Raw genomic sequence first — 24,013 nt, forward strand, 5'->3', positions numbered from 1 at the left:
TAAAAAGAAAAAAAAAAATCACTGCATTATCTTTTTATACCAAGAATGGGTATAACATTTTTTACATTTGTCTTTTGATAATTTGGATGTAATGTGTCTGTAGAAACTGGAAATGGTACACTTTTAGCCTTGTACGTAAATAGCCAAGGCTGGTCTTGAATCAGTAATACTCTAGCCCCCACCTCTCAAGTGCTAGGACTCAAATATGCTGCTCTCTCACACTGGGTGTGAGGCAATGGTGCGGCAGTGGGAGTGAAAGAGTTGTATGTATTATATAGCCCAAGTTACAATTAACTTAGTATTTCAATCTTAATGTGTTGATACAATCCTGGAATAGGTGGTCATGTTTACTATCGAGCTAATTAAGAAGTGGCAGTATGTACCTTACCAAGGAAGAGAGATAAAATGTATGATTTTATTCTCTGTTCTGGTAGGAGAGAGAAGAAAACTGGACCAGGAATCTTTAGTGATAAACCTAAAAAAAAAATGCACTTCTGATAATCTAATAGGTAAGACATTTGATGGAAAGAATATGGCACACAACTGAATGACATTAAAAGGGAGAGATCAGGGTAGAAGGTGATGTATATGAATGCACAGAAACAATTGTCAAACACTAAATGTTACTTGCCCCCAAAAAGCAAACAAAGCCCCCCTACGATTGATTGTAATGTGTGTATTAGATGTTCTATACAGTAAACCTCCAGGCCAGTAGTTAATGCAGTTGAGCCACTTCAGGGCTTTACATCATTAAATGAAACCTCAAGAATGTCAATAAAATGCAGAACAATTACAGGTGTGTATCATTTAACAAATATTCTAGGAAATACTATTGTAATAGTTTATATATGTATATACATATAAAACTTGAAAAAAAATCTTAAGTCCTTTTGGTGATATAGCAAGGCAATGTGTTCATTTGTAAATGTGGAAGTCCTATTAATAAGTTTGCATCTTTGAACTTCCAAAGGCTATAAAATTGGCTCTTCACAGTGTTTCAGGAGTTCATTTCAGCTATTTTCTTTTTACATGAAGAAGATTAGGTGCGGACACTTTCACTTTGCCAGGAATGTTTCTTGATAAATCTGTGTCCTAAAAAAGAAAAGTGCTTAATGATTCCATGTCCCATTTAGTAAGTCATGTTTCAGATAATTGTACCTATTCTACTATCAGAAGAAAGGCATTTATAACTTTGCTGAGCTGATTTGATTATATGTATGGCTCCTAGTAAGAAGCTCTGCATCAAGGCAACAGAAAAGATCTTCATCAGACCATCAGTCATCAGAGTTCTGAAGGGAAACTTTACCTTCACACTGCGGAATAAGTCTTTTTCTCTTGCTGTTGCTTCTTTGGAATGCATGAAACTATTCAAGGCCGTTTTTGCAGCTGTAAATAGAGAGCTAAAGAATGTACTTCTGGTTCAGTCACTAAAATTATTTTAAAATCACAATTTTAAAAAAAGTCCTGTTACCTTTTCCCTTTTTCTGAACTCCAGGAGTAAGTTTCACTTTGTACCTTAAAAAAAAAAAAAAGTATGAGTTACTATGGGGAGATCGAAAAGAGAGTCATAAAGGCATATGGCAGCTATTATAAGTGAAATAATGGTTGACTTACTTATAATTTGTCATGGTGGTATAAGGAGCACATATTGGAATAGCAAACATTAGTACATCTTCAGGATGTGGCTGCCCTGTCAAAGAATCAAACAGATTTTCCTAAAAGAGGAAAATAAAGACAATTATAAAAGGAATTTATACTGTACTTTAGCTTTTTCTGACAAATACAATCTGACCGCTTTAGAGTTACAAAGAACTGAAATGTAATGTTAAATATATACTCCTTACAACTTAGCCTACAATATGCAACAATGGAAACAGTTTTCAAAGCACCATTTAATTACCTAGAAAGAGGATGACAGATGCTACATTGCAACTAAGCTGCAGAGAAGCTACTGTGGACTCAAACCAACACTAATAACTACAAGGAGTTTAAGGCTGTCACAAGGAAACAGATTTCAACATGCGCTAGATCAGTGACTTTTCTTTTTCATGTATAGGCTATTAATTAATCTTCAACTTACTTAAGTCTCTTACTGAACTCAGAGTTCACAGGCTGGGCAAGCCTAGCTGGTCAGCAAGCTCCAGAGAGCCTCTTGTTTCCACTTCTGTAGTGTCTTTCATGTGTGTGCTGAGGATTCAGATCCTCGTGTGTGCATGGCAAGCACTTTACAGACTGAGCTGCTTCACGAGACAGAATAGTCTCATTGTGTAGTTCTTGCTGTTCCAGAATTCATTATTGTAGACCAACTCACAGATAATCTACCCACCTTCTGTCTCAAGTGCTGCCACACTTGAGCTAGACCAATAATTCTGAACCGGGGACTTTGTCCCGCTATAGAAGATTCACCAGTATCTAGGAATAGTTTTGGCTTTCAGATAGAAAGGAATGGCCTCTAATGGATTAGGTCCAGGGTATTTTTTCCCTCCAGACAAAGAGTTTCTCTGTGTAGCTTTGTAGACCAGGCTGGCCTTGAACATAGAGATTCACGTGCTTCTGCCTCCCACGTGCTGGGATTAAAGGGTATTGTTTAATTAACTTATATGTTACACAGGCCTGGCAACAAAGGATCATACTTGCCAAAAATGTGAACAGTGTCAAAATTGAGAAAAATCTAAGCTTCTTTCCCTCTCCTTTTTTTCTTTTTTTTTTGGAGACAGGGTTTTTCTGTAGCTTTGGAGGCTGTTCTGGAACTTTCTCACTGACCAGGCTGGCCTCAAACTCACAGACATCCACCTGACTCTGTCTTTTTAAAAAATATGTATGTGTGTTTATGTATCAGAAAGTGTGCCATGTATGTGTGTTCCCATGGAGACTAGAACAGGGCATCAAATCTCCTAAAGCTAAAGCTATAGCTGGTTTTGAGTGGCCCATGTAGAGGCTGGGAACTGAACTCAGCTTCTCTGAAAAGGCAGCCAGTGCCCTTAACTACTGAGACATCTCTGTTCTTAAGGAGAAATTTCAAAACTCCTTAAGCTAATTCTCGTTGTAGACTAGCTACAAAGGCAAATACTTGGTGATAAACTTTAAAAGTAATTTACAAATTACTTTAAAAAGTGATTATTATCTCCATAAATAATAATGCTTCAACACAAAGGAAGGGAGCGATAAAGAATATTTTCAGGCTAGCTATGGTGGTGTACACAAGGAGGCAGAGACAGGTGATCTTTTGAGTTCAAGACATTTCAAGAACATATAGCAAGTTCCAGGACAGCCAGGGCTACAAAAGAATAATTTCAGATCTGCACAGTTATATATATCTTGGATGATACCTCAAACCCATATAGGGGCTGCAGAGCCTGCGTAGTATTAGATGTTCTGGCAAAGAGGACAGTGAGATGGAGTAGAAACCCCACTCAAATCATACCTCATTTCCCTGCTGGTCCAGATCGTGCTCTTCCTAGGTCCAAACATAAAGATTAAAGTCAGCTATGAAACTTTGTACCAATAAGCCACAAGCAGAAAAACCTGATATAATAAGGCTGTTGTATAACTCATAACAGGAGCTGAAGAATACCCCTTGGGTCCACTAAGACTCTTAAAGTGGATTAGTATGCACGTATTTAATACTTTAGAAAGCATTGTCATTTGAAACAGAAAGTTTTTTTTTAGCCAGTGTGACAAAATCTTTTACTTAAAATATATGCCGACATTGTGGACAATACCTATTTGGAGACAAACTAGTCTCAGTCTTTTTAGGCTGTTGTATCAAGAGACTTCAGAATGCACAATTTTTAAAATAAATTTACATTTAACAGGTCTGCAGGCTAAAATTTCAAGGTCAGGATAGCTGTAGGTTCTGTAGCACACTCTCATAATCCCAGCACCTGAGACGCTGAGGCAGTACAAGCTCACTCTGCAACTGCAAGTTTATGATCAGTCCCTGCTACATGAATATGTATGTATGTATGTATGTATGTATGTATGTTTGTTTGTTTATGTGGTCATGCCCCCAAGCCTGAGGCAGGGTTTCTCAGCCCTGGCTGTCCTGGAACTCACTCTGTAGATCAGGGTGGCCTCATACTCAGAGATCCTCCTGTCTCTGCCTCCCAGTGCTGGCATTAAAGGTGTGCACCACCACCAGTCAGCTACATGAGACTCTTAAAGCATCTGATTCCCAGGTCTTCATTTGATAGGTTCCCTTTATCTCATAAGGGCATTTACTTCCCTTCCTAAAAGCTCCATTTGTAATAATGCGAAACATAATGCGAAAGAAGATTAATGCCTGGTAGGAATTTTCCCTTTCCATGACTTGCTACGTAAGCTGGCTTTTGAAGGGCTGGAATTCTAGCTATATGCCACCATGTCTGGCATGGATTTTTGTTGGTCTAATCTAAAGAATACTGACAAGAAATCCCTATAAACATCTCACTAAACAGAATGTATAACTCAAGCTTTAACTAAAAATGGTGCAACCCAAGTAAAAAAATAGCTGTCTGATTTATTATTACAGTGATCATCCCACCTGTCAACCTTCAGTCTGTACTTTATACAGTTTTTTTTAAAGCTCAGCATTTCAACAATAATTATCTATTCATGAACAAAAATATACTTAACTGTGGGCTTTTAAATGATCTAGTTGATAAATCAATTAAATAACTACCTTAGCTGGCAAAAATGTTCTTCCTGCTTCCATAACAGACCTAACTCCAAACAACATAGTTATTTAATCCTATAGAAAAGTTTACAGAAAAATTTATTTTCTACTCAAGCCGAGTACTTCCTCTTATTTTAACTGAGTTTCACTGGAATGTAAAACCTCTCCCATAAAACTGTTATTTTGTGTGTGCTATGTGCATATATACTTGTGTCTGTCTGTGTGCCTGTGGAGGTCAGAGGGCAATCTTGGATGTCATCAGGAATAGCATCTACTTTAAGATTTTTCATTGGGAGCTTGCTGAGTGGGCTCTGCTCCCTGGCTGACAGCATTCCCAGTGTGAGAGTCATAAGCACATAAATTGCATCCAATTCTGGGGCTATAACTCAGGCCTTATGGCAAGAAACTTAAAAATGCCATCTTTCTTGCCCCAAACTAATTTTCCAAAGGCTTCTAATCAGTCTATCAGCTGTGCACTTTTTATGAACCTAATTTTAGGCTTTGAGGCTTTGTTTGTAAGGTGAAGACTGACTTGCTTGGACTAACCCTGTCAGCCCCAGGTTGTGGTCACCCCAATGGGAACACTCACCTTGTCATCATGTGGGTCATCTACAGCTAAGTCTTGTAAGTCGTGAGTTAAAACCTGAAGGGATGGAGCTTCCCTCTTAACAACATCTAAAACCTGTTGTCCACCTCTGGCTTTCTGTGGCTGTTTTTTCACAGGTTCATCTTTTGTTTTTCCTTTCTTTCCTTTCTTCCCCTTTTCTTCTTTGTTTGAACCTGCAGACTTTCAATTTATAAGGGGGGGGGGGGGGAGAAATCAATTATTATTAATACTAAGGTTTTTAAATAATTACACTTCAATGTTTTGAATCTAAGCTTTTGTTTTTCCTTACATTTGTGTGTATGTTAGGAGTGTAGGGGCACCCATGCCATAATATACATGTGGCATTCAGAGGACAACACGTAGGAGTTAGTTTTCTTCTTTGAATATGGGTGTTCTAGGAACTGAATTTAGGAGGTCAGGCTTGGTGAAAAGTGCTTTACCTACTGAGCCATCTCACTGGCCCACTGTAAAGCAACAGAAATGATTTAAGATGTTACTCACTGCTAGCAATTTCATAATAAGCTGACGATCTTCTTCATCCTGGTCTTTGTATTTTTCTTTCATTTTTTTCATTTTACTCTGAAATAAAAAGATTCGAAAAAAAAAGCAGTAAACAGTATTTTTTTAAAAATGCCTCTTTTATTCTATTAAGTGTGCTTTTGAACAAGACACTAACCATTATAAAATGGTTGACATTATAATATGGATGACAGGAAGAAGATGCTATATCTCTCATCCCTCAAGCAATCTGCCACAATAGAACAGAAGAGATATATACAAATAAGGGTAAACCAATACAACTTATTTTGATTAAAGTTGCTGTAAAAGTGTGGCTCTCTGCCCCTCTCTTGCTGTCTCTGAGTCTTCCTTCTGGGGTCCCTGTGCAAGAATGGTTCAACAGGTACAGAGGACCCTGCGTAGGTGGAGGGCCAGGGCTAAGCAGAAACTGTAAGCGACTCTGCTGGTGACTCAGGTTGTTGGTGACACACACTGGCAGCCCTCTGTCTGAAGCAAGTGATGACCCTCTCAGATGGTGCTGCCATAGCAGAACATGACATCTACATCACAATGACTTCCTTGTCCAACTTTCAAATCCCAGTGCAGCAACAGTGAAGGAAGGGACTCTACCAGTTCAGACTCAGTGCTAGCACTCACAATTTCTCAGGGAGTTTGTATGTGTTATCAGAAGTGCTTTCCCAGTACACCTTCATCAGGTATAGTCTTAACCTTTCCAGCTAATTTCTAGCATCAGAATTAAAACAATTATGCACATATTCTATTTTACTTAAAAATTATTTTATGTCTATGGGCATTTTGCCTGCATATACATTTGTGTACCACTTGTATGCCTGATGCCCCGCAGAGTCCAGAAAAGGGTGTTGGATCTCCTGAACTGGACTGACAGTTGTTAGCTGCCACGTAAGAGCCAAAGTTGAATCTGAGTCTTCTAGAAGAGCAACTAGCCCCTTCTATTTCACTTTTAAACTTTGCAAAGCCGGGAGGAAACCCACAGCTTCACATGTGAGCCATACTGAACTAACAGATCATTCAGAAGCACAATTATTACCTTTTGTCCTCTTTTCATTGGCTGTCCAGATGCAACATTTTTGCTAGTGTTCTGGTAAGCTTCAGTGTGCACAGAACTCTCTCTCTCTTTGTCCTTTCCTTCTATCACTTCTAAATCCCCTGAGTCACTTGGAAGCTTTTTCTTTTTCATTTCCCTAAACAGAAACCAAGCAGAAACACCAAATTTTAAGAATGTCAAGTGTACCCTAAAAATGTGTAAAAGGTAAAGGGAACATGTACAATATGTGACTGCTTCTCTTTAACTTAATAATGCAAAGATGCTCAAGTTATCAGGTACAAAAGGCCAGAATATCTTTCAAAAATTTGTCATTCTGTCATCTAGACTAAAAAATTACTTATGCATATCCCTCAACTACACATTCATTTATTCAACTAACAACCCTAAATAAAGTGCAGACACCAGGATTGGTAGTATTCTATCAGCATGGCTTTGCCAGATCTTGGACAGTCAATATATTTGTTGGCTGGTGGATTAACTAAGTACATCCAAACAACCACATTAAGGAAGAAGAGTACATTCTGTTGCTTTGGCATCTTTCTATTCCCAATGCTATTACCTTAGTCCAGGTACTCACTGCCTCTTAAGGCTTCCTCCATATTTCTTATAACCTTCTCTGTTTCCTTATCCATCATAGTCCCACTCAAAAGTTTCCAAACATTTCCATAATACCATTTGTAAAATAAATCTCTAAGTCCTTAGTCATTCCATGTTTTCCTATTTTAATCTAAATTTACCTTCTAATCTAACCGTGTAAGATTTTATAATATATACATCAACTTTCTTTTCCTTTCCCTTCCCTCCAGTTTATTTTTACTTCCAAACCTGTCTCTCCTTATTTCAATGCTAATTCACCGAGCAGTCTTTCTTTACTAGCAACCATGTACCTAGTTGCTAAAATATCTTAAGGTATATTTGCCATGTGTATGTGCATGCAGAGCCTGGAGGATGACGTGCTCTGCTCCATCAACCCCTGCCTTATCCCCCTGAGGCAGGATCTCCCACCTGCTAAGACAACAGGTACACACTGCTCTGTTCAGCTTTCTACATGAGGACTAGGAATCAGGACTCAGATCTTTATGCCAACATGATAAATACTTTACTTACCTGCCTGAGCCATTTTGTTTTATACAAAATTTTCCTAATCAATTTTAAGAATTTCTATTTATTCTTATTAATATCCTTGAATTAAAGAGGGGGTAAAAAAGGGAAGGGCAAGAAAGGTTAAGAGAAAAAATAAGAGATAGCTCAATAGTTAAAAGCACTGGCTCTTCTTCCAGACGACCTGAGTTCAATTCCCAGCACCCACATGACGCAACTGTCTGTAACTCCAGTTCTATGGGACCCAATACACTCACACAGACATACATGCAGGCAAAATATCAGTGCACATTAAATTTAAAAAATAAATTATTAAAATAATATCAAAGCATGGTATAGAAATATCACAGTGAAATTATTAATTTGTACAACTATTAATGAAAACAATCAACTGTTTTATATCCATAATGTCTCTACAATCACTGTTCACATTTACATAATAAAAGGTCTGTTTTATTGATCTACCACAGATGAGCCTTAAATACAAAAACCACATTAGAGTTGGACATAAAGGGTCTTGGTGATAGCCAGGCAGTGGTGGTACATGCCCCCCCCCTTTTAAGATTTATTTTTAAAAACCATTTATGTGAGTGTTCTACCTGCATGTAGGTCTTTATGCCTGAAGAGGGTATCAGACCCCACTATGGATGGCTGTGAGCCACCGGGAATCGAACTCAGAACCTCTGAAAGAACAGTCAAGTGTTCTTAACTGCTGAGTTCCCAATGGTGGTGATGCACACCTTTAATCCAAGTACAAGGGAGGCAGAGGCAGCCAAATCTCTGAGATCCAGGCCATCCTGATCTACAGAAGCAAGTTCAGGACAGTCAGAACTACACAGAAAAACTCTGTCTCGAAAAACAAATAAAAAAACCCAAAATAAAACAAAAAAAAAAATTTTTGTGATTAAAGGAGTCTTCAAAATAGTCAAATATGTCAAATATATAGAGGTCAGAGGACTTTCAGCTAAGAGTCAGTTCTCTCCTACAATGAGACCCTTTGACTCATCTCATTGCCCAGCTGTCAATTTTAAAAAGTGACTCAGTCATATAACACTTTTACCTTCTTTCCTTGGCTGACAAATGTCTTCGACTCTGTGATTTACTGTCGCTCTATTAAAACAAAAACAAGGAATCATGAGACCATTTCTATATTTTTTTTTCAAAAAGTGAATTTTAAAACAAAATTATTCAGAAAAACAATACTTTTTAAACGTAACTTTAAAAAAAGCTTACTGAATTAGAAAATTCTTCTTTTGAAGCCAGTTTCTGCAGAGGCCTATGAAAACAAAAGAATTTATTAGCCTACGAAAACCATTCAGTTACAGTCTTAAAACTTCCCATTTTCTTACAATTCTATAAACCTTCAAATTTGACAAAATACAAGCAATCATCTTCCTATGTTTTCATACATTCCTGCTGAGCTCAAATTGTCCTTGAGCTCTCTATGGAATTGGGGATGATTGTGAACTTCTCTTCCTACCTCAGGTACGCAGCACTACACCCACTTGTAGAGCTGAAACCTCACTCTGAGCTACTGCTTGACACTGTACACTAAAATCTCCACTGAAAACCTGTGGAAGGGAAATTCCGTTTTCTAAGAAAAACATTCTTAAAACACAGGGTGGTTTGCCAAGGAGACATCCTAAAACTTCATTTTGGTCTGTCTGACTTCTAAGCCATCCATGTTTTAGAACTCTAATAGCAATGCTTAAACAAAAACAAACCAACAACAAAAAAACTACCATCCTCTGTGATGGCACACGTTTTAATCCCAGCACTTGGGAAGCAGAGGTGGTTGGATCTCTGTGAGTTTAAGGCCACACTGGTATACAAAGTGAGATCCAGGACAGGAGGGCTACACAGAAGAACCCTGTCTTGAACAGCTCCTTCCCACCCACAAAGATTGATTTGTAAGACAAGGTTTCTCTGTATAGTAGAGTGTTTTGGAACTGACTCTTAGAGCAGACTGGCCTGAAACTCAATCGTTCTGTCTGCCTTTGCTGAGATTAAAGGTGTGCTACTATGTTCAGCTTTAAGATTTAATTATTTAATTATATAGTGTGTCTGTGCAAATGAGTGGAGAAAAGCCAGAAGACAACTCTGGATTCCCTGGAACTGAGTTACAGGCAGCTGTGAGTGGTCTAACAGGGATTCTGGGACCCAAACTCAGGTACCCTATAAAAGCAGTATGTTTTCTTTTGAGTCGTCTCCCCATGCCTTCCTTCACTGCAGTATTTTCAAATAAACATTGTGGTAGAGTCTTCTTTCCCATATCTCCTGACTCCCTAAGTAACCCTCATGTAGTCTCTTCCTCTTTCAGGTTCCATGTGTCCTTCTGCACCTCCCTCACTCCATGCTGCTTCGTCTATTTTTACCCCTTTGTCTTCTTTTTATGGACTTTTTCCCTTTGGTTCTGGGAATTTCTAGTAAGAGACAAATGCTAAAAAAATATAAACACAAAGGAGGGCAAAAGGACCCGAATAAGCCTGAGTAACACAACATGAACAGTGCTATTGTTTTATAAGGGTTCCCGCACCATCGTTTCCAGTCTATAAAGGAAACTTCAATTCTTTTCAGTTACCTCTGGGACTGAAGGTGGGACAAGTCAATGGTGGTGTCAGGGTAACTGAGGGTGTCTTCCTCCTCACCCTTCATTTCATCAACGGGCTCTTCGTCTTTTGTAACTTCTTTAGATTCTCCATCTTCAGAGCTTTCTTCCTGTATTAATTCCTCACTTAATTCATCTCTGCCACTCTGAACAGCAATGTCCTCTTGACTGACCTGGGTCACGAGTTCTACTTGTACAGGAGTTCCATGTATGTCCTCTTTGTCGTCTTCACTACTGTCGCCCGCTTCTGCAGAATTCCATAAGGAAAGTAAGTGTGAAACTCCCAAGGAGGCCACATGATTCCAGTTGATTCCTAGGTTGCCCAACAGGTCACCAGAAAGATTCTTGGTCATCTCCACAATGTGCTATACTCTCTGACAAAATGATAGTCCTTACATGACTTTCGAGATCATTTTACCACAGATGGACATCACTATCATTTCTGTAACAAACCTAGATTGTTTGTCACAGCTATTTCCAAAAGGCAAGGATTATCATGAAATTAAGAAATATGTATTATTGTTATTTATATATTACTTTATGACAAGGACATGGCAGGCATCAATCAATAGAATCCAACAACAGTAGTTTTAAATTAAGCAATGAATTATGACTCCAACAAGGAATGACTCTAGGAGAGTAACTATAGAAGTAGTTCAAGGTACCCTTTATCTAGGTTCCTTAGGGAGGTAGGTCTCTCTACATAAAGCAAATATATTATTTAAAAAAAAAAAAAAAAAAAAAAAAAAAATCAACCAAAGCTGGGCATACTGGCTTATCAGCATTTGAAAACCGATTTTCAAATGAGTCAGGATGACAGTCAAAAGCCTGGCCTGAACCAAAAGTCCCATGTTAGAAATTATTCTTGAACTGGGCGGTGGTGACACATGCCCTTAGTAAATCCCAGCACTCAGGAGGCAGAGGCAAGCAAATTTTTGTAAGTTTGAGGCCAGCCTGATCTACAGAGATCCAAGACAGCTAGGACTGTTGCACAGAGAAACCGTGTCTTGACCAAAAAAAAAAAAAAAAAAAGAAGAAAATAAATTATATTTAATATAAATTCATCTTCCTATCATTTCTAATTCCTAAACCCAAATGGAAATGTTAATTCATAAGTATCCAAAGTTTATCTGTTAAGTATATTTATAAAATGTTTAAATGTTCAAATTTTATCAAAAGTATTTTGGTTGTGTATTTCTTTCTTTTTTTTTTTTTACGATTTATTTATTATGTATACAGAGTTCTGCCTGTATGTATGACTGCAGGCCAGAAGAGAGCACCGGATCTCATTACAGATGATTGTGAGCTACCATGTGGTTGCTGGGAATTGAACTTAGGACCTCTGGAAGAAGTATTCTTAACCTCTGAGCCATCTCTCCTGCCCCTTAATTAAACTATGTTTAATTCATCGGAATATTTTTTCAATTTCCCTAGTACAAAAAAAGAGCATATTTAGTATCTCCAGAAACAAAATTCAGTAAAATTAATAGTACTTTGGACTACTTTTGAAATTCTGGTTATCACAGACGAGACACAATTTCTAAAGATTCAGAAATAAAACTAGAGAGTGAAAAATCACAAGACTTGGCTAGATAACATGGTGAATCCTGTAATCCTAACAATGGGAGACAAAGACAGAAGGACTGATGCAAGTTCAATGACAAGTTCTAGGCAAGCCAGAGCTACACATGGTATTTTGTCAAGAAGAAAACAAAGTCACAGGCCTGGCTGGGAAGATGCAGATTTAGTTGGTAAAGTGCTTGCCTTTCAGGAACAAGGATATGAGCTAGATTGGCAGAAACCACACGAAGGGAAGATCAGTAACAAATCAGGTGTGGTGGCGCGTACTTGTCATCCGGACAATGATGGTAAGGGTTTGGCTCACTGGCCAGACTTGCTAATCAGCAAGCTCCAGACCAGAAAGAAATCCAGTCTCCAGAGAAAGTGGAGAGTGCCTCCAAAACACCCAATGTTGTCCTCTGGCCTCCCACACTCGTGCACATAAACAAGCACACACAAATCACAAGCCAATTCACTACAACATGTCAACTACCTAGTTGTTCCATGTCTTCAGACGCGAGTTCACTTGTGCAGCTCGTCAGCGTTTCTATGTCTTCATCCTGTGTTCTGACTTTCCGTTCACCTCGATGTCTCCAGACACAAGACTCATCTACCTGGAGAAACAGATCTTCCTCACTGCTGCACTTTAGTGAGAGCATAAAGTAAGCCCACAGAAAGTGAACAGTACCTTAAAAAGGAAGCTGAACCCCATCATTAGATATGAAGGAGGAAGGAAATTCTTTTTTCCTATAAGAGATAATACACATGATATTATAAAAATGTTTTCTCTACTTTTTTGTCTGAAAATATTACATAACAATGATTAGATCCAATTTTACCTTGTACCAGAACATAAGCACTTACAATACTTAATATTATATATAGGAATAATTATATTATAACCCAATTATGTGAAATGCATTCTCATCAGTAAATGTATGATGACAAATGCTGAATTTGCCATGCCAAGGCAAAAATTCCCTTATTTCCTAACAAAATCAGTATGTCCAATTATAGTAGTCCATTTCTACTCAAGAATATCTGTAAAATGGCTCTTGGCTACATATTTTTCATGTTAACTGTTACCTCTTATCATGAAGCTTCCTGTTGTCAAATATTCTCCTGTTGGTGCTGTTTTAGACACCTGAAGAACACAATAATGCATTAAATTATTATCTAAAGAAAATAAATGAGACAGGCTTTGTTACTGCAGGTTGGCTTTAAACTTGCTATGTGACCGAAGATGACCCTGAATTTCTAGCCCCTCCACCTCCTGAGTGCTAGGGTCACATTGTACATACCATGCCTAATTTACGTGGCACCTGGGATTAAGCCAGGGCTTTGTGCATGCTGGGAAGGCACTCTCCCAACTGAACTACATCTTTAGTCTCTTAAGATGTTCGTATAAAATGTTTTCTACCCAAGAGGAGGAAATAATCATATTCAAGGAAGCAACTTTAAGTCCTGAAAACTGCAATTTAGCAAAAATTCTCAATACTGCAGACATAGCTATATCCTTCCAATGACAGATATACTTGACAACATATATAAATGAAGAAATAACAAAAGATCTACTACTCCAATAAAATGACACAGACTAGACTAGAACTAGCTTTTTCTTCCAACATAGGATATAATGAGAAAAGAGTAAGTTTAATAAGCTTAACATAAAACCTTAGGGAAGATAAAGTTACAGTCACTAAAATTCTTTTCTGTAAATAGTAAAACAGCTATTTTTTTCTTTAAAAAATATTTTGAAAAAAATTTTTTTGTTTGTTTTTGTTTCTTGAGACAGAGTTTCTCTGTGTAGCCCCGGCTCCCCTGGAACTCACTCTAGATCAGGCTGCTCGCCTCAGACTTGAAAGAGTGCTCAGATTAAAGGCATCCACCATGATGCTGGCTGTGAAATACTTTTAATTATGTCTGTGTCTGTGTGATAGTATGTGCATGTGTGTGCCGGTGCCTGCTAAGTCCCCTGGAGCTTGTGTTACAGGTAGTTGTGAGCTGCTAATGTGGGTGCTAGAAATTGAACTTGGGTGCTCTGAAAAAGCAGTATACACTCTTTAAGAGTTGAGCCATCTCTCCAGCTTCCAAACTTTAACAATTTAATTTTCTGTGTTTGCATGCATGTATGCTACAGAGATCAAAGGACATTGTGTGTTTCTCCCCTCCCACCATTTAACTGAACTCAGGTCGATAGGCTTGATGACAAGGGTCTTCACTGACTGAGCCACCTCCCTAGCTGCTAAATCAGATTTTTCTAGAAGGAATTAACATAATTCTTAAAAATGTAATTTGGTTAAAAAAAAAAAAAAAGAGACAGCTTATTCAAAAGTTATTACACATTTGTAAATTCTTTAAACTTGAGTGTATCTTTATTAGTTATAAAATCACTTTAATTAATAGTAGAGGTATAAAGTATTACCCTCAAGTATATTAATTTCCTAAAACCACATCACAGAATAGCAAATAACATAAATATAAAATGAAATGAATTTCAAGGATATTTTTAATCTTACCACATAATTTGTGATTCTTGTACAATTAGTATATCATTATCAAATATAATTCTTGGAAATGTGGATTTATAGCCAGGTGTTGGTGGCGCATGCCTTTGATCCCAGCACTCGGGAGGCAGAGGCAGGCGGATCTCTGTGAGTTTGAGGCCAGCGCGGTCTTCAGAGCTAGTTCCAGGAAAGGCTCCAAAGCTACACAGAGAATCCCTGCATCAAAAAAACAAGGGGTGGGGGTGGGGGAGGGTTTATTTGCAATGGGAAGTCAAATATGAAAGAATAACAAATAGCACTAACAGCTGAGCTTGGTGGCACAGGCTTATACTCCCAGCTACCCAGATACAAAGGCAGGAGGACTGAGAGTTCAAGTCCTGAGTGGGCTATACGGGTGAGTTTAATGCCAGCTGGAAGAACTTAGATGTCCTCACAAAATAAAAGTAATAAAGAGGGCTAAGGGTACTTTTAGATTGCATTAGTATCCAAGTGCAATTCCCAGTATGACAAAACAGAATCAAAAAGGCATACAAAAACAAACAAAACAGCATTGAACATAAAGGCTGGAGAGATGGCTCAGTAGTTAAGAGCACTGGCTGCTCTTCCAGGGATCCTGAGTTCAATTCCCATCATACACAAGGTGGCTCACAACCATCTGTAATGAGATCAGTACCCTCTTCTGGAAGCATACATACATGCAGACAGAACACTGTATACACAATAAATAAATAAACCTTTTTGAAAAAAAGGTCAATCACTAAAACCAAGTGAATACACAAAACACAAGTTATATCTAGTTTTCTGGAAAGGCAAAAGAGAATTAAAAAAATCTAATTAAGTCAGATATAGTGCTGCACACCTTTAATCCCAGCACTTGGGAAGCAGTGGCAGGTGGATCTCTGTTACCAATTTGGTCTACATAGCAAGCTCCAGGCCAGCCAAGGCTACATAGGAGACCCAAAAGAGAAATTTTGTTTTCTTCATCACAGTACTTGCTACCTGGTATGCATATATTTTTGTCTACTGCTTAAACATCAACTTTATCAAGGCAGGTACTTCGTCTGCTTTCTATATCCTAACCATTTGTAATGAGGTATAGCTGTTAAGAGATTAAGAAAATAGACCACAGCCCTTATTACCTGATGATGGTACACCCACCAAGCACTAGTGATAACTCGTGCATCCCAAGCAGCACTGTAGCAAAGTGCCATTGTGCCTGCCTCAGTCAAAGTCCGTGGAGGGATGGCTTCTCCTATAACAGCAATGCTATGTTTCAATACCAAAGTACAGGATTTCTACAGAGTAAGATGTCAAAGTTATACTTAGTACAACAGTTTCTATCATATAAATATTTATTTCAAGATCCTATATCGGTTGTTGCAGTGTTAGAGACCAAAAGTTTTGTTTAATTTTATTTTTTTACACTTATTTGTGTGTGTGTGTGTGTTCATGAGCACATGAGATAATGCAGTGTAACCACTATCACTATATAATTTTTAGCACCCACCCACAAGCAACCTTCCTTTCTAAAACTCGGCTACCTGAAACCACTAAGTTATTTTCTGTCCATATTTTGTCAAGTTCAGATAAATGGGATTATCTGTAGCCTTTCCTGTTTAGCCTAGAATTTATACTAGTCCTCCTGCCTCTGCTCCTGTGATTATAGGTATGATCACCTGGCTTTCTTTACTTTCCTTTAACATTTTACCTATAGCCTTCTTTATCTTGACAAGTATATCACTAATTTTATGGTATTATTGATTAAAATCTAGTGCTTCATGCACATTAGAAAAGTACTATATCACTGAGCCATAGTCCCTATTTTTTTCTTTCTTTTTAAAGATAGGGTCTTACACAGCCTAGGCCTCAAGCTTGCTCTGTAGCTAAGGATCACTTTGCATTTCTGATGCTTTCCCCTCTGCTTCCTGAATGCTAGGATTATAGGCCTGCACTGTTATATGTGGTCTATGTGGCACTGGAGATTAATGCGTATTAGGCAAGCACTCTATTAAAGGCCTACATCCTCACGCCCCTTACTTTATAATTTTACTATGCCTGGTTTATCAGTTTATTCATTGCTAGCTGTAGTGGTTTCAGTGAGATGCCTCTCCACAAATCTCAGGCATTTGAATACTTGATTCTCAATTGGTGGTTGCTTGGGAAGGACGGGGGCCAGAGGCCAGGGACCAGTGTAACCTTGTTGAAGGAGGTGTGTCACTGGGGATGAGCTTAAGATTTCAAAAGCCTCCTGCCATCCCCAATGTACTCAATGATTCCTGTTTGTGGACCTGCATGTGAGCTCTCAGCTGGGCTCCAGTCACCTGCCACTATGCCTTTGGTGGCATGTCTATCATCAAAAACTTTTTGTTGTTTTATTTAGTGTTGGGATTTACTAAAGGCATGCAACACCACCACCTGGCTCATCAAAAAATCTCAACCTTCTGGAAATCTCAGTTTAAATTAAACTCCTTAGTATTTGCTTTGGTCATTGTGTTTTAATCACAACAATAGAGAACTAAGACACTAGTATACAGAAATAAATGTATTTTCTTTTCTTTTTTTGATAGAATCTCACATAGCCTAGGCTGTTTAAGAATGACCTGCAACACCTGATTCTCCTGGTCTACTTCACAGCTGCTGGAATTGCAGGCCTGTGCCCCCATGCTTAGTTACAACTTATTATTGTACTCATCACAGGCTGTGTAGAAATGGTTGCTTGTTTATTCTAACTCTAACATCCTGGTAACTTCCATATATGGCAAACACTTTTAATCTAAGCACTCAGGAGGCAGAGGCAGGTGGATATCTTAAGAGTTTGAGGCTGGCCTGGTCTACATAGTAAGTCTCCATATATATAGACCCTGTCTCCAAAAACCAAAACAAACACATACACACACACAAAATAGTTTTTACTTCTTGTCAATTTGAGGATTTAAAATTTCCTTTTATTGTTGCCTTAGTTTGGTTTCTACTTCTACTGCAGTGATAAAACACCATGACAAAAAAAAAAAAAAAAAAAAAAAAAACCAAGCAGCTTGGGAAGGAAAGGGTTTACTTGGCTTGCGTATCCAGTGTCACAGTCCACTGAGAGAAGCCAAAGCAAGGAACTCAAATAGGGCAGAAACCTGAAGACAGGAGATGCTGAAGAGGCCATGGAGTGCTGCTTATTGACTTGCTCATCATTGCTTGCTCAGCCTGCCTTTTTATAGCACCAAGGACCACCAGCCCAGGCTATCCCCACCCACAATGGGCTGGGACCTTCCACAACAAATGACTCAAATTTTAATGACAAAAATCTCACTACATAGTCTAGTCTGGCCTGAAATTTGGAGATCCTCCTGCCTCAACCTCTAGAATATTGAGATTTCATTGGGCATGACCACATCTAGCTTACCAAATGGTTTTACTACAACAATTGAAATTCTGGAATAAAGCACATGGTATATAATCCTTTCAGTATGTTGCTAGATTCAGGCTATTCATACCTTGTCAAGGATTTCTGTGTCTGTACTCTAAATGAAGTTGCTATTTTTCTAGTGATGTACTTATCTGGTTTTATTACTAGGAAATACCAGCTGACAGAATAAATCAGGAAGTATTCCCACCTCTCTTATTTGGGAGGAAGAGTTTTTGAAGCATTAGTTTTTTTTTTTTTTTTTTTTTTTTTTGTTGTTGTTGTTTTGTTTTTAAATAAAAGATTACTATAATTCATCAATTAAGGTATCTGAGTCTGGGATTTTCTTTTATCTTTTTGTTTGCTTTGCTTTTTCAACACAGGTTTCTCTGTGTAGCCTTGGCTGTCCTGGAACTTGCGCTATAGATCAGGCTTGCCTTGAACTCGAGAGAATCTACCTTGCCTCTGCCTCCTGATTGCCAGAATTAAAGCCTGATTGCCAGAATTAGAGGCATACACCAACATTGCCTAGCTGGAATTCTATTTATTGTTTTAATCTCTTTACTTGTTATGAATTTCTTTCAATCTTCTGTTTCTTCTACCATCTGATCTATGTAGACAATGTTCTCTGGATAGTTGTTAGAGATAGTTAGGTTTAGTTATCAATCTATTCAAGTCTTCTATTCCTTGTTAATCTACTGTTTAATTGTTCTATTCATGTTCAGTGTCGATATTTCCAAATATCACTGTGTGTACCCATGTCTACCCATCCCATTACCTTTCATTATTTTAAGACACAATTGCCAGACACATATGTTATGACTCTTCATTCAGTTCTTGTATCATTATAATCTTTCTTCATCTCTTTTTTGTTTGCAGTACTGGGAGCTGAGTATTAGTTCTTTTTTATCAGGAACATTAAAAATGTTTTCAGGAGGCCAAAGAGATGGCTTATCAGTTAAGAATGCAGAGGACCTGAGGCCAGTCCCCAGAGCCCAACTAGTTTATGTCTCTATGACTGTGACTCTACTCAGGAGATTCAACACTCTCTTCTGGACACAATGGGCACCTGCATGAAGGATTACATGTGCATATTCTCACACATAAACACACAGAGGCATGCACACAGGAGTTATATTACCTGTTGGATTCTTAATCACACAACTGGTAGCTCCATGAAGATCAGCATGTACATAAATGTCTCCTTAGAGAAAGACAAATGGGAAATGATATTTTAGGTCCTGTTTTTTTTTTTTGTTGTTGTTGACTGGCTTTTGTTTTACCTTCTTCTAAATTTTTACTTTATTTTAAAGTTTATATTCATGATTGGTCTGCCTGCATATGTAACTGCTTCTTTCCTGTTTTTGAAACAGGATCTCTTTATGCTACATAGGTTATTCTGGAACTTCTGGGGTCAAGTGGTCCTCTTGATATAGCCTCTCTAGCAGCTGTAACTATAAGCATGTACTATACACTCAGCTTGAAAACTGGACACATGTTCAAAAACTTTAGCACATAAACACTAAGCTTTAAAATGTCTGATCCACCATCACTTGGAAAACTGTAAACTATTATGTAAATACACCAGAAGATCAAAAGCCCAACAACACAGATTAACTCATCAATACTACTTTGCAATACCCACTTAACAAGAAATGGCAAAGACTTCTTCAACAAATTGTAAGCCACACAGCATTAAATCAATCTCTAATTAGTTCTGTCAAATGAGAGTATGAGATGAAACCCAGTGCCTATTAGCGAAACAATTGATAAATGTTTTAAGAAAAAAATGTCATAGGTTTTAAGCTTACCTGGTGTCAAGTATCTTTTCACAATGATCTCATTCTGTTGCTGATCTCGACCACCTATAATTAGATAGTTCTCTGAGCTAATGAACCACAGAAATTTCTCAAACCTATTGAATTGAGAGAAAATAGAATTAAGATTTTTTTTAACAATTTTTTTTTCTTTTTAAAATATACTTATTTTTATTTCATTGGTGTTTTGCCTGCATGTATATCTGTGTGAGGGTGTTAGGTCCTCTGGAACTAAAGTTACAGAGAGTTGTTAGTTGCCGTGTGGGTTCTGCAAATTGAACCTGGGTCATCTTGAAGTGTAGTCGGTGTTATTAACTGCTGAGCCATCTCCAGCCTTATATTTTTTCTTTATAGCTGCTTGAATTCATACCATTTTTAAAACAAAATATAACAAAACAGGAATCTGTCATGCTTGTATAGAATAAGATTTCAACAATCCAATAATACAATTACTTTTCAAGAACCAAGCAAAAATTTCAAAAATTAAAAACAAACAACAACAACAACAACAAAAAAAACCTGTAAATTTTTTTTTGTTTGTTTGTTTTGTTTTAATAGCAGTCTTAGAATTCTGGCAGAGCATAGTGACACTCCAGTACTGGGGAGGCAGAGGAAAGGGAACCTCTGAGTTCTGTGCTGCCCCATAATACACTGAAACCTTGTCTTGGGAGTTTGGTGGGGGGGGGAGGGGTGAAGAACAAACTAAATTCTATGAGAAAGTTATCTCACTAGGTATGGTGGGCGAAACATACCTATGTTCCTAGCACTTGAAAGAGGCCAGAGAATCAAGAGTTTTTCAAGGTCAGCCACAACTACATTTTGGATTTAAGGGTAGCCCAGGCTATATTAACCTATCATAAAAATAACAAGCCACAAACCAAGTTATTTCTATTTATTTCTTCCTCTAGTTTTCAAGACAAAATTTTTCTCTTCTTTCTTTCTTCCTTCCTTCCTTTTTTTTCTTTTCTGAGAAAGGCTTTCTCTGTATAACAGTTCTGGATGTCCTGAAACTCTTTGTAGACCAGGCTGGCCTTGAACTCATAAAGATCCACCTGCCTCAGCTTTCCAGGTGCTGGGATTAAAGGCCTATGCCACAAAGCCCAGCTCTAAGACAGAGTTTCTTTGTGATTCCCTGTCATGGAACCTATTCTGTAGACCAGGCTGGCCTCAAACTCAAGAGATCTGTCTGCCTTTGCCTCCAGAGTGCTGGGATTGAGAGTGTGAACCACTACTGTCCGGCTCTATTTATTTCCCTAAAAAAATTTTAATTATATGTGTATGTTGTATGTGTGTATCTGTATATAGATATATACACATGAAAGCAGGTGCCCAGGGAGTCCAAAAAGGTATTGAAGCCTCTGGAGCTGGAGTCACAGAAGATTGTAAGCTAGCTGCACAATGTGGGTGCTGAGAACTTTACTCCATTCTTCTCTTCTGGAAGAACAGTAAGTGCTCTTAGTCACTAAGCCATCTATCTCAAATTATATAAGAAACATTCTTTTGTTTTTTTTTTGGAAATTTATTTATTATTATGTATACGTCGTTCCTCCTGCATGTATCCGTTCAGGCCAGAAGAGAGCACCAGATTTCATTATGGATGGTTGTGAGCCATGTGAGATCTGGTTATTGACCTCAGAACCTCTGGAAGAGCAGCTAGTGCTTTAACCTCTGAGCCATCTCTCCAGCACCAGGAAGCATTCTTAAACATAAGGATTGCATAACAATGAGTTAATTATACAGATAAAAAGTGCAAAACATCAAATGGCCTAAGACTCAGCTTTCTTTCAATGGGATACTGAATAGGCTCTGGACAACTGGCAAAGAAATTGTGCCAGGTGAGGGGAGAGATACTTGTAAACCCAGCACTTAGGAGGGTGAGCCAAGAGAATCAAAGTGCAAGGCCTGTCTGGGCTATGTAGAGAAATCCTGTGTGGAAGCTTGAATGTAATTGGCCCCCATGAACTCACAGGGAGTGGCACAATTTGGAGGTGTGGCATTTTAGGAGTAGGTATGGCCTTGTTGGAGGAAATATGTACTGTGGGGGTGGGTTTTGAGGTTTCATTATGCCCAAGCCATGCCTAGAGCTTCAGTCTGCATCCTGTTGCCTTCTGGTCAAGATGTACCCATTACCATGTCTGCCTGCACACCACCATGTTCCTCTCCATGATAATGGGCTGAGCATCTAAAACTGTAAACCACCAATTAAAAGTTTTCCTTATAAGACTTGCCATGGTCACAGTGGCTCTTCATAGCAACAGAAACCCGAAACCATTCTGTTTCATCATTCCCTTTGACACAGCCCTCCATTTCAACAGAATATGATATAGCTTTTCTCAAAAGACAAAGTAACTAGGGTTCTCATTAATTTATTATCAGGATAGAAAGAGTAAGAGGATGGAGAGATGGCTCCATGGTTAAGAGCATTTGCTGCTCTTCCAGAGAACCTGGGTTTGATTCTCAGCATGAATATGGCAACTCACAACCATACGTAACTCCAGTACCAGGGTATATGACACTCTCTTCTGGACACAAGTAGAGCACAGACATACATGTACACTTACAAGATAAAATTAAACAGAAGAAAGTATAACAGTGTATGTTTATATGACATTTAGAAAATGTCAGACAATAAAAGTAAAAATCTGCTATATCTTCTATATAAGTCAATCAACTACTTAAAACTTCCATTTCAAATATGGCATATAGATATCAAACAATAAGTTATCATACTCCTCAAAATACAATAGGAAAAGATTTTATTTTTCTGATTTATTTACTTATTTGGCGCTGGAGATAGAACTTGAGTTAATTTTGACTCATTTGTTAACAAATGTCTAGGACTTGGATACTAGTCAAATGCTTATCTCCTGTTCTTTTTTTTTTTTTTTTTTTTTTTTTGTTTTGGAGACATGGAGTAGTTCAGACTAGTCCTGAACTTATGATCAACCTGCCTGAACTTCATAAGTATCAGGATTACAGAAATATGATACCATGCCTAGTTCATAGTATTTTTGTTTGTATGATTTTAGCATTGCCAATGATACAATCCTGGCCATGCCAGGAAACTACTTTAGCTAATAATTACATCCCATGCCCCTAATCTTATTGTGTTGTTGTTGATGGTGGTGTTTTTGAGACCAAGTCTCATTATGTTGACCAGGCAGGCCTTAAAGTCAAGGAGACATGCCTGCTTCTGCCTCCTGAGTGCTGGTATTACACTCCAATCTGGTAAAAAAAAAAAAAAAAAAAAAAAAAAAAAAAAGGTTTACAAAAAGGCATGGTGCCTCTCTTCAGTTAGGCACTGTGGTTAGCTCCTACATACAGAACTCCAATTTCTTTATGCACAAAGAAGCTAAAACATTTACTCCAGCTTTGTCATTTTTCAGGCACAATATACAATGTTCTGCATTCCTTTCTTTTTTCATGCAAAAAATATCCCTGCTGAATGACTTTAACTCTTTAGTTTTCTGACTTGTCAGAAAAGAAATCTGTAGAAAAACAAGTACAAGCAAGCAGAGTGGGAGAGATAAAATACATATCCTACAGTCAGTCTAGTAAAAGAATACACACTTGGGGGCGGGAGACATGGCTCATTGGTTAAGCACACTGACTGTTCTTCCACAGGACCCAGGTTGAATTCCCAGTACCCACATGGCGGCTCACAACTGTCTGCAACTCCAGGATCTACCACCCTCTCATAGACATACATACAGGCAAAACACATAAAAAAAATTATTACAAAAAAATACACATCTAATGAGGAAGATATAACTAAGAATCTATGAGTTAATCTTACTTGTCAACTTGAGTGAATTCAGAATCACCAAGGAAACACACTTCAAGTATAACCGAGAGTGTTTCTGAGAGGGTTAATTGCCAAGGGAAGGCCCACACTGAGTAAAGGTAGCACCATCCCATGGGCTGGGCTTCTGCACTAATAAAAGGAGGAAGTTGAGATGAACACTTTGAATTCGTCTCTCTGCTCTGGATACAATGTGACCAGCTGCCCCCACCACCATGCCTCCATTGCTATGTTCCCTCCTCAGCATGCAGGTCTGTATCTATGAGCCATAATACATCCTTTCTTAAGTTGCTTTTTCTTGGTATTTTGTCACAACAATCAGAAAAGCAACTAATACAGAAACAAGTAAAAACTAGCCAATGCACCAAGTAAAATAAG

At 38.1% G+C, this 24,013-nt stretch overlaps 1 protein-coding gene across 1 annotated transcript in view; it reads right to left on the reverse strand.

The window, feature by feature from the left end:
- Window positions 1-401: 401 nt before the first annotated feature.
- The window catches only part of Nemf (nuclear export mediator factor), a 51,568-nt gene continuing 27,956 nt past the window's right edge, over window positions 402-24,013 (reverse strand). The window contains exons 17-33 of the mRNA XM_051195917.1: window positions 19,828-19,931; window positions 19,158-19,220; window positions 15,762-15,874; window positions 13,202-13,259; window positions 12,804-12,862; window positions 12,609-12,729; window positions 10,529-10,802; window positions 9,181-9,223; window positions 9,008-9,057; window positions 6,829-6,982; window positions 5,763-5,840; window positions 5,244-5,441; window positions 3,425-3,457; window positions 1,615-1,715; window positions 1,472-1,515; window positions 1,307-1,386; window positions 402-1,092 (exon numbers count right to left, since the gene is read on the reverse strand). Coding sequence (XP_051051874.1) covers window positions 1,015-1,092; window positions 1,307-1,386; window positions 1,472-1,515; window positions 1,615-1,715; window positions 3,425-3,457; window positions 5,244-5,441; window positions 5,763-5,840; window positions 6,829-6,982; window positions 9,008-9,057; window positions 9,181-9,223; window positions 10,529-10,802; window positions 12,609-12,729; window positions 12,804-12,862; window positions 13,202-13,259; window positions 15,762-15,874; window positions 19,158-19,220; window positions 19,828-19,931 — 1,651 coding nt within the window. The 3' untranslated portion in view covers window positions 402-1,014. The remainder of the gene's footprint in view (window positions 1,093-1,306; window positions 1,387-1,471; window positions 1,516-1,614; window positions 1,716-3,424; window positions 3,458-5,243; window positions 5,442-5,762; window positions 5,841-6,828; window positions 6,983-9,007; window positions 9,058-9,180; window positions 9,224-10,528; window positions 10,803-12,608; window positions 12,730-12,803; window positions 12,863-13,201; window positions 13,260-15,761; window positions 15,875-19,157; window positions 19,221-19,827; window positions 19,932-24,013) is intronic.

Source organism: Phodopus roborovskii, unplaced genomic scaffold (genome assembly GCF_943737965.1).
Source record: "Phodopus roborovskii unplaced genomic scaffold, PHOROB, whole genome shotgun sequence".
In the NCBI taxonomy this organism is placed as follows: Eukaryota; Metazoa; Chordata; class Mammalia; order Rodentia; family Cricetidae; genus Phodopus; species Phodopus roborovskii.